Source organism: Gadus chalcogrammus, chromosome 3 (genome assembly GCF_026213295.1).
Source record: "Gadus chalcogrammus isolate NIFS_2021 chromosome 3, NIFS_Gcha_1.0, whole genome shotgun sequence".
NCBI lineage: Eukaryota > Metazoa > Chordata > Actinopteri > Gadiformes > Gadidae > Gadus > Gadus chalcogrammus.
In genome coordinates this window covers 7,255,409-7,266,601 of record NC_079414.1, presented here as the reverse complement: position 1 = coordinate 7,266,601, position 11,193 = coordinate 7,255,409, and the positions used below count along the sequence as shown (strand labels likewise).

Genomic DNA, 11,193 nt, shown 5'->3' with positions numbered 1-11,193 from the left:
GCCGAGTAAATGAATGGCATCGGTTAGTGCGTAAGCTGGAGAGGTTCGGGGGGGGGGCATTTTGAGTCTTAGTCCCCCCTTCTCCGAGCTATACTCAGCATGCACAAATGTTAAGCTTGGATAAGAATATATGAAGGATACAAGTTTAAACACACATCCACAGAATCCGGATCAGCGTCAATACAATTTGGAAGAATGTGGAACGCACACACACTAACACACACAAAAAATGTCAAAGGCACACTCCACTCTTGCAGAAGTGTGAGCCATCCCCTCTGGGCAGAGATGTGTTTTCACCACACCATCAACTCACCAATTAATTCATTAACTGACGAGGCCCCAGGCGACGAAGCCTGCCCACATCCTGAACAGAGAGACAGTACACACACTCTTTTTCACACTCTCACTCCTTCTCTGATACATTTCCAAACACAAAAAGTAACACAGTGTCTACAGTCCGTATCGGGTTTTTTGCAGACGGAGCAGACAGGTATGAACAGAGGAGATTAATCGCTCAACATTTTAGTCTGTATCAGACTGAGCCAAGAAAACTTCCAAAAGTCCTGTGGCTTTCTCTCTGTCTGCGAGCCTGTCTATCTATCTACCTCAATATCTCTATCTATCTTTGTATCTATCTATCTAACTTTCCATTGTTCTACGTACGTATGTAACTATATATGTATATAAATATATAGATACATATATATACATATTATACTGTATATGTATAGATATACATATATTTATCTTCAAGGTACTTCTGCGGTTTAATGTAAATATGATGATCAGAAATGTCTAAGGAGTACAAAATGCACCCACCCAGTGTATAGGAAATGTACTCACACACACACACACACACACACACACTGACAGAGAGACAGTGGTGAGCATTTGCGTAGTAATAGTGATGGGGATAATAACAATGATGATGTGGATAAGGATGCTTCCAAGCACCCAGAGGTGATCATATGTTTCATTATTGTGATAACCAGGAAAAAGATGATTATAGAGTTGAAGATCATCACCACACACACACACACATACATGCACACTTGCAGAGACACACACAGATGCACGCACACATGCACACTCGTGCACACACACACACACACACACACACACACACACACACACACACACACACACACACACACACACACACACACACACACACACACACGTACATTGTAATAATTATCCCAAATATGTAGGGTCTATATTCCAGTCACATTGTCACGTTTGTCATATTAACTGCCCCGGTTCTTCAAAGAAACCGTCAAAGTTTTTCAGCTGAGGAAGGCAGGAATTTTATTCAAATCATTTGCTTCTTTAGAACAAGCTTCATTGTGGCACAAACCACAGGTTTAGAAAGCGTGGAGCCAGATACTAACGGTAATGGCTTCAAGATCTTTCCAAGGCCGAAGATACCTAACAGCGTCCGCACGCCGAGTCTATCACATACTTATTGCCTGCACTCGTACATAAATCACCGTACTTAGGAGTACATTTGATCTCGCTCCAAAGTCAGGAATCTCTCTTCATAGAAAAATGTATGTATAGCAATTTAATGAAAACCATATACAGGCTTTTTCAGATGTTTTTGCTGTCACACAAGATTCCATACATATTTTTCTAAAACTGTTTCATTTAACAACTTCACTTTATTTTGTTGAGGGTCAATTACCGTTTGTCATTTCTATAATGTAAGAGTGTGTGTGTGGGTGTGTGTGTTTGCGCGTGCATGGGTGCGTGACTGTGTGTGCGCGAACATGTGTGCACGTGTGTGTGCGTGTGTGTGTGTGTGTGTGTGTGTGTGTGTGTGTGTGTGTGTGTGTGTGTGTGTGTGTGTGTGTGTGTGTGTGTGTGTGTGTGTGTGTGTGTGTGTGCGCTCACACATGAGAGCCTGTGCATTCTTGTGTGTGTGTGTGTGTGAGTGTCTTTTTGAGCTGTTGCTCAACTTCAAAATGCTGAAACTATGTGCTGGCTTAGTGGTAATGTTTGTGCCTGTTGGATGGAGAGAGTTCAGCTTAGATACCCAGAGAGACACTGGAGTTCCTCAGCTGATCTTTGAGTGACTTATTTCAGCCGATGTTTAAAAAACACTTACAAACACTGATAAGCACAACCTGGTAGAGAGACCCCCGCTTGCTACTCACTCGCTAGAGAGACATGGGAAGAAAGAGAGCGAGAGAGCGAGAATGAGAGCCATAGCCGGGCAAGCGTGAGATAGAGAGCGAGCGAGAGTGTGTTCTGTGTGTGTGCATGTGCTGTAAATGTCCTCTATATTTGGTGTATCCTACTCTATGTACTCTATATTCTGTATTAGGGCTGTCAATCCTCCCCTCAAATCATATTCGAATTTCTAATGCTTCTTATGTTGAATATTCGAATAATATTCGAATATTTTAATGTTTTTTTTAATTTTTTTTAATTATATCATTATATACACCGATACCATCTTATTATTAGGCCTATGTCCCGCGTCCACTAGAGGGCGCGTCAACCAAATCTGTTATGTAACATTTGCAACAAGTTTTACAAAATCAATACAAAACTTATATAAATAGGTAAGATATAACGCCAGAAATATTCAAGCAATGATGTTTAATGAAGATGTTGTCTGCCGCCCAGCTTGCAGACAACGAGATGAATGTGAAGGATGTTTGGTTTGATAGTTATGACGAAGAGGGAACGCTCCGTTCACTTGCATGGACAGAGTCTCTGGTTACTAAGCAACCTCAACGTCTTGGCGGACTATATATCTGCTGATCAACACTACGAATGCTGGAAACACACCAGACACACCATGTGAAGTTATTTAACCCGATTATTGTTATTTATATCCGAGATTATTTAATCTAACCCGATCTAAACTCTATCACCCAAACACGGCGGCGTTTGGGTTTCCTACCTCGGACTTCAGCGCAGCCACGGCCGACAACTTTCTTTATTCTGGGTGGAAATAGTAACATAGTTACGCCATTAAATGCGTTTATGGAAAAAAAAATTGCGAGAAATGTGCATTTTACTTTCGTAATGTTCGCTCGGTGAATGTGAAGGATGTTTGGTTTGATCGTTATGACGAAGAGGGAACGCTCCGTTCACTTGCATGGACATGGATTCATCTAGGCGCGTAGGAGCGTAGCTGCGTAGGACCATTTTTGACACAAAATGGTCAAGCAACATTTTAGCTGCGTTACGCGCGTAAATCTTTACGCGGGTACGCGTTTGGTGTGTTCGTACCTATGCTTTCCAGCTCTGTGTCTGCCATCTTGTAAGCATACAATGCCGAACGTCATGACGCACAACATTGACTTTGATTTGCGTCGTTGCTAGACAAAAGTTAAATGTAATTCTTGACTTTTTTGAATTAAAAAAAGTTCGAACGTTAGTTGCCGCACTCGAATGTTCTCCTTTTTTGAAAAATTCGAATTGTATTCGAATAGCGAAGTTCGTTTTGACAGCCCTATTCTGTATGCACTGTTTAGGTACTATTTTTACTGTACTCTATATTCTGTATGCACTGTTAATGTACTACATTTACTGTATGCACACTATATTCTGTATACACTGTTTAAAAGTCTATGACCAAAGGCTCCACAGACTAACAGGTGTGAGTAGAGAAAAACTAAATCTGCGATTCAATTGGGATAGCGTTGGAACAGAGGTCAAAGTTCAACCACCCTCGCCATAGCTTTTGTTTGTCGTCTTCACTCGTTGGCGGCACCTTTGAAGATGAAGCCCGGCCATTTTAATAAAAGCTTCAAACATTAACCAGACCGCCACGGTGCTGTCCTGTGTTTAGACCAAGGCTAACCCCACCTGACCAGACCCCAGGCTCCACCACGGGGGAGATGGAGGTGCTGTTGCCATAGCAATGTCATCTCAAAGGCTGGAAGTTGGAGCACGAAGGTGATTGCTGGCCATGAAGTTTGATGGCAGATTTTTTTTTTGAAGATCAATCACTATTTTCAGGGAGAATTTGAAAAGCCACACTAATCTGTGAAAACAGTAGCGGAGCTCCTACTTTTTTATATTACAAGAATGCAATATTAAGAGAATTTCGCTATAATTAATTCATATTTTGACATTTATCCATGGCAGTAATATACTCAGTGTTGTAAGGGGTCTCAAGGACTATGGCATGAAGGAGGACTCAAAGCCTCATAAAAAAAAAAACTCATCCCAACATTTGTGCTATTTTAACAAGAGGGGTTGGAGCACATATTACTGAATTATGGTAATTAGCATCAAAGAGACTTTGTCCATCATTTGTGCCGGACGGTTTTGGCCAATGTGACAACTCGGTCTCCCACCGCGGACTGTGTTTTATTTGGTCTATTTGATTGTAACAAGACAAGACAGGCAGCAGGTCTGTGTTGGAGGAGGATGGGGGGGAGTCAGGGTCTTTGGAGCACCAATGACACATAGGACCAGGCCGGAAGGAGCAAGCATGAGCATCACTACACATACACTATCGCCATGCCAACACGGTTTTGGTTGAGTTCTAGTGCTACTGTAAAGAATAACAATGATCCCAGCTGGCATTTACCATCCCACATATCCCCAGCCTTTTAGTACCATGAGCTTGTGGAGAGCTTTTCAGGGAGAAAAAAGGAAGGAGACAGAAAGTGTTAAAGCTTGTATACTCCTTTGCGGTCAGACCCTGGAGATACTGCTCTGGTACTTCTTTATTGCCTCGTTCTCTCTTCTCATCAGTCTCTTTCCCCCTCTGCTCCGTGGTGAAGCGTCTGGATATCAACTGCATGTGTATCAAGGTCTCCTGCATTAGTCTAATCTTTCTGAATTATTCAGCTGCTTACAACCTTAAAAAAAGAAGAAGCGATCGACAGTATACGACATGGAATTGGGTGATCATGGTTGAGAGGGAATAACGATATTACACATGATTCCATCAATAATATTTGTACGAGGGACGATGGAAGTGACGTCAGGGGATCCAACACTGTGTGTGAATCGCAGCGTCCTCATCATGCTTAGTCTCTGAAGAACATGTTCCTCTTCAGAACCATCACCCGGCCCCTGAGGCCAGGGTTTAACCTGTGTTGTAGCCTCAGGAGGAATCGATAACGCAAATGGATATGAAGATTCACATCGTCCGGCACGCACACTTTTAAAAAGCCCTGAGGGAAGCAATCAGTAATGTGCATCCCATGAGAGCACACCGCGCATAATCTGTGTGTGTGTGTGTGTGTGTGTGTGTGTGTGTGTGGGTGTGTGTGTGTGTGTGTGTGTGTGTGTGTGTGTGTGTGTGTGTGTGTGTGTGTGTGTGTGTGTGTGTGTGTGAGCCTAATATTTAATTACTTTGAATGCTCATAGTTTGCACAGCCAAGCATTTTGTGACACTTCCCAAGATGATGTCTTGATTTAGCGTGTTACTAATTGTCAAGTGGAAAACATGACACATCCCTCACTAGGCTAAAAACCTTCCCCTCAGCAGGTGTGCCTTTCAGAAGGGCCTTTTCCACGTGTGCATTTCAGACGCAGGTCTTCAACTGCTTTTAGTTAGGAGTTCTGAGTTTGACATTGTTGTTCTACTGTGTTCACTCATGCTTGCCTTCATAATGGTTCCTACTCTGGGACCCCCATCCTCCACCCGTCCTCTAACCCCCGTCCTCCTGCCGTGACCCGGGCCGCCCCCCCGGCCCGACCCCATGCCCGGCGCCTGCCCTCGGCCCGAGGTGTGAGGCGGGCTCTAGTGTTTTCTTTTCCTTTTCAAGCCGATCTGTTTGCTTTAGCGTGGGGGCAGTCGGACCCCAGGCAGCGCAGCGCTACATTTCAACAACATTTCAACCCGTCACACACACCAACTCATACAGAAACACTTACACACATACACACAAACACACACACACACACACACACACACACACACACACACACACACACACACACACACACACACACACACACACACAGAAACACTTACACACAAACACACACACACAGAAACTCATACAGAAACACTTACACACGCACACACACACACACACACACACACACACACACACACACACACACACACACACACACACACACACACACACACACACACACACACACACACACACACACACACACACACACACACAAACACACACACACACACGTGCAGAAAGAAAGAAAAAAAGAACGAACAAAAAGTAACATTGAGGAATGTGCTGCCCGTGGTTGTGTCTTAACAGCTAGTGGATGCTTTGAGTGACAGCTCTGTGTGTGTGTGGTTGTGTGCTTTGGAAGTATCCCATGCATGCAGGACTGCTGAAAACACAGTCCAACATGGAGAAGGTGGTCGCTTCTCCTCTGTGCTTTATAGCCTACCGCTTTTCTATTTTGTGGATTGCAGCAAGTCCATACGAGCGAAATTGATTCACTTAAATTAACTTAAAATAACAATAACACAATAATGATGACTAATGACTAATTATGATTATGACACATTGGTGACAAGATATTTTCTGATAACAGAGTGGGGAAACCTATTGAAACTTGGCAATTCAATGTTCCTTACAGGAACACCCGTAGAGTGGTTTTAACCCTTCCCTCGCTTAACACAACACACATTTTTAAGTAGCAGCTCCACGCTCATTCAGCACGGGGCAGATATTTCGCCACACTCCCCGAGTCCCAACAACTCCGGCTCAGTTTCCGAGCGAGCCCTGTGCCTCGGTGCCTATTTTTTTTGGGACTTGACAAAACCAGCAAACAAAAACCTTTTAAACACAGCTGCTGCGTGTCAGAAGAGATGACATATGCTACGGGTGACTGTCAAACAATATCAGACCTCCACCACCTCCACCGCCTCCACACAGGTCTCCTGCAGAATGGAAAATAGAGGCTGGAGGGTGGGGGGAGGGGGGGTTCTGCCGGTCGACCGTGTCTGTCAGTGATTGTCTGGGGCCCTGGTGAGATCTCGCTGGCGATCTCCATTATCAACATGTGTATCTTTCACCTCCCCGCCTGCCTATTCATCCTCCTCCTCCTCTCCCTGCATCACAGACACTGATCTTCATCGTGATAAAGCCTAAGCATCCGGCAGACAGCAGCACTGTGTTTAAACGGCAGATAAAGTTGTACAGTTACACATTTCCTCTGCGGGCTTATGAGAGATTGTTACCATGCAGTTTGGTTGTGTTGTCGAAAAAGAGAAATCACTAAAATAGTACAAGGTTGTGTTCAGATTTTGCCATTTTTATCAAATGTTCTCACGCTGTACAACTGATTCTAAACCTTTAAAAACCAACCATCATGATTAACCCCGTTGAGCCCAAGATCTCAACCAGATTTTCACACAGTTGATGTTTATGTTGTCTTATCTTTACAACGCTCGCTGTTTGAAAAAATTAAAAGAGGACGCAGGTGAGTCACCACAGCATCATATAATTTGTCTGATGTCTGTCCTGATGGCCGGAGCAGGAGGTCATAAAACACCACTACTGAAGCCACTGTCACTTTGAGCCCACTTCGAGGCAGGGTGCTCCTCAGACAAGCAGCACACAATCCCACAGAGCTGCATGCTGTTGTGTGTTTTTAACGTAGGAGAACATCTTTGATGAACTTCTTTTGGTTGGAATGAGACATAAAGAGATTTATTTATATATAACAAAAGCTATTTTTTTCCCCATTTTGAAATAGATTTTTACCAATGACGTAATTATTAGAAAAAAAAAGGATTTGTATGAAGTAAGTAATATGAGTAAGTGAAACTGTAGACAACATAATGATTGTTATTACATTTCATTAATATATTTGGGAATTCAAGATAGGCCTATATATTGTTGTCTGAAATTGTATCATTGTTATAATTATAATATTATTATTATGATTATTATTATCATGAGGAAGATTATTATTATGGTGATGATGATGATTATTATCATTATTATAATTATTATCATTATTATTGTTATTCACTAAATAAATTGCAATTACCAACCACAAACACCTGACTGCTCACATTAGTCGACTTCACTTTGATGTGTAAAATAATGATGTGAACAGGAAAATCTGCATTCAATTACGACCGTGGTGGGCTTCAAGAGAGAGCTCTTCAAATAAATTAGAGAGCATCGCTTTATTGCAGTGGTAAAGTTCAACCGCGAGAAAAAATATATTCCTTTGAATGATTAGGCGGCAGTGGTCCTTTGAGGTTGTTGGACGCCCCTCCGCACATGAGTACTCCGCACGGCCTGCAGCGAGCTGCACGGACGCATGGCTTTCCAACTACGGTGCATTGGGCCAAGGCAACAGCAGCAGCGAAATGTTCTGCTGGTGAACTTGCGCCAGCATGAACATATCATGCAATGAATCGGATCTCGTTTAGAGTTATTTTTAATAGCAAACAGCTTGATACTTTCAAGTACTTTAAATAACCTTCAAATCATAATAATCATGATCATAATAATTATTATAAGTTACTGTTATCAATAGCATTATTATTATTATAATTAACAATAATAATGATATTAATATTGTAATTATATTATACATAAATTAATAAAACAATATTGCACTTTGGGTTTATTCTACAAATAGAATAGGCCTATAATAAACAATTATCCAATCAGACAGCCCCATTCCAAACCTTTATTTTGACCCTAAAACATCTAGGCCTGTAACCCACCTCCACAACAAATAAAAACGTGTAGACCTATCCGACAATTGTGATTCTTGAGAGGTCAAAGCGGGCCTAAAGCGGAGCGACCCAAACGAGAACACGGTACCTCTGCAGACTCAATAGCAAATACATGAAAAAGAAAATAACTTACCAACACACTCGTTGGACTCCCTGGCGGTCGCCCTCTGCCACGGCCGGTCGTAGTGGAAGGGCTTGCACCTGTCGCACTCAGGCCCCGCCGTGTTGTGCTTGCACTCGCACACCAGACCCCCGTCCCGGTCCTTCACGCAGCGCGAGGCATGCCCGTTGCACTTGCACCTGCCCCCCACCTGCAGGTCGGACACCGCGTAAAAGTACGAGTCCCTGGCCAGCTCCGAGTCGTCCTCGTTCTCGTCCCCGAATGTGTGCAACCTGCTGAACGTGACCCTGATGTCGGTGGCCGTGACCCAGTCCTGGAGCACGGGGGAGTTGTCGAAGTCGTGCGCCGAGGGCCTCCCGTCCAGGGTGCTGAAGGCGATCAGCCCCCCGGACAGCGGGTGCATGTCGGTGTGGGAGTCCGTGCACACGGCCTCCTGCTCGTTCTGCTTGGTGATGGCCGCCCTGTTGGGCTTGTTGTACGTCTTCCTGCACTGGGTCGAGTAGAACTGAAAGGGCACCCACGACTTTCCGTAGTCCATCGATTTTAAAATGGCCATGGACTCGGGTCGAGGGGAGCAGAACTGCAGGCTCACGTAGGTCACCTCGAACTTTTTCCCCAGAGACAGGGTCATGGTGACGTTCTGCGGGTGCTGCAGGAAGTTGTCGGACTGCCAGCAGGTGAGGTTGTGGGGGTTGTTGAGGTCAGTCAGGTACGCCGGCGGGTGGTACTTTCTGGGGTCCGAGGCGTCGCACGTGTGGCAGCTCCGGATCTTCTCGTCGCCCTTCTCCGAGACCACGCAGTACCGCCCGGGCGCCTTGACGCCGCACGTGCTGGACACGCGCACCTCCTTCCCGAACGCCGAGTTGACGAAGTCCGGGATGCAGCGCCGGGGGGTCCCGGTCTCGTCGTAGCACGGGTCCGGGGGGGACGTCTGCGCCGAGAACATGCTCATCCCGTAGCCGCCGAGCGCGCTGCGGCAGGTCAGGGACACCGTGACCAGGGTCACCATCACGTCCCACACCCTCAGCATGGTTGTTGATGGTGTGTGTTCGCTGGTTTTGTTTCCTCCGCGTCGCAGGCGCTGAGGGAAAACAACCGGAGAATAAAAGTGAGGAGAAGTTTGGAGCGAGAAATAGGATTTTATTTTGTTTTAAATAAGAATGTAGACCAAAGCGCTTGATGCGGCTGGTCGTCTTTAAAACAGGATTTTTTTTTTACTCAGATGTATCGGCCCAGCCTCATAATAAATCTGCATCATTATTTTACAATTATTTAATGATTGAAATATAGACTTTCTGCCCGCAATCTTTATTTATGCTGTTCCTTTTTATCCTCAGCATATAGAGAATAAAACAATATTCAAAAGGCCAGAGCAAACGTATGGGTGTTCAAATGGCATATCAAATCAAATAAATCCTACCTCGGAATAATGTTATTAAAAGCCCTCCAGTTCAGAGAAGTTGTCCAAATGTCTGTTTCTCACGTGTTCCTCCTGTTTATTGTTTTAGTTGTTAAACCTCTCCGACGTCCTGCTCGAGATACAGACGCTCTTCTGGATCTGAGATCTGTCTCTCAGTGGTTTACTCCTGATCTCCTCCTGCTCGTATTGCTTCATTCAACCTTATGGTGTCTTCCTCTCACTCTCTCTGTTTCTCCCGCTGTCTCTCTCTCTCTGTTTCTCCCACTCTCTCTCTCTCGCTTTCTCTCGCTCTCGCTCTCCCTCTCTCTCTCCAACACACACTCACACACCCACTCACACTCGTCCGCTGATCCGACTAGTGGAGTGAGAGAGCGCACATCCCAAGAAAGTGAATGAAGGAAAGGAACTGAGGTCAGCTCATCTGGAGAGTGACAGCGGTAAACGGCTTGTAAAGTGGGCGAACAACGACATCCACTGGTAGAAATAATCAATAAAGCGATAAGAGAAAAGCTCGGAGACCACGAAGGGGAGTGGGGTTGCGGGGCTATTTCCACATCCATGAAGAGGAGGGAACTCACAGCTGCAGGCGATGCCCGCCAGCGTCCTTCGTGAGATGAACTAGCGGCGCTGGTGATTTGAACATGTTCACAACGAATAGAAAAATACATTTAATTATAGATCGTTGTAACAAATCGATATAAACCACGTGTAAATCAGCTTTGTTATATCGATTTGAATATAAGTGAAATACAATAATCTGTTCATTGAAACTGGGTTTCAGATTGTCCTTTTATTTGGAGATAATTAAGGTAATCGGAGAGGCCTCACTCTGCACTGTTTGGCCTGTCAGTTTTCTTCGTTGGGTTTCTGAAGGCTGCAGGTTCTCCATCGTCACACTTTGTTCGTGCGTTACTCTCAAGATATCTGGGTTTTGACTGCTTACCAGAGATGCGTGCCGTCAATATCGAGGTTCTTGCTCGTCTTTTTACTTGAACT

General features: G+C 44.5%; 1 protein-coding gene across 1 annotated transcript in view; it reads right to left on the bottom strand.

Moving 5' to 3' along the window:
- Window positions 1–10,545, bottom strand: part of LOC130379091 (netrin-1) — a 62,223-nt gene extending 51,678 nt beyond the window's left edge. The window contains exons 1-2 of the mRNA XM_056585689.1: window positions 10,198–10,545; window positions 8,790–9,858 (exon numbers count right to left, since the gene is read on the bottom strand). Coding sequence (XP_056441664.1) covers window positions 8,790–9,807 — 1,018 coding nt within the window. The 5' untranslated portion in view covers window positions 9,808–9,858; window positions 10,198–10,545. The remainder of the gene's footprint in view (window positions 1–8,789; window positions 9,859–10,197) is intronic.
- Window positions 10,546–11,193: the final 648 nt, after the last annotated feature.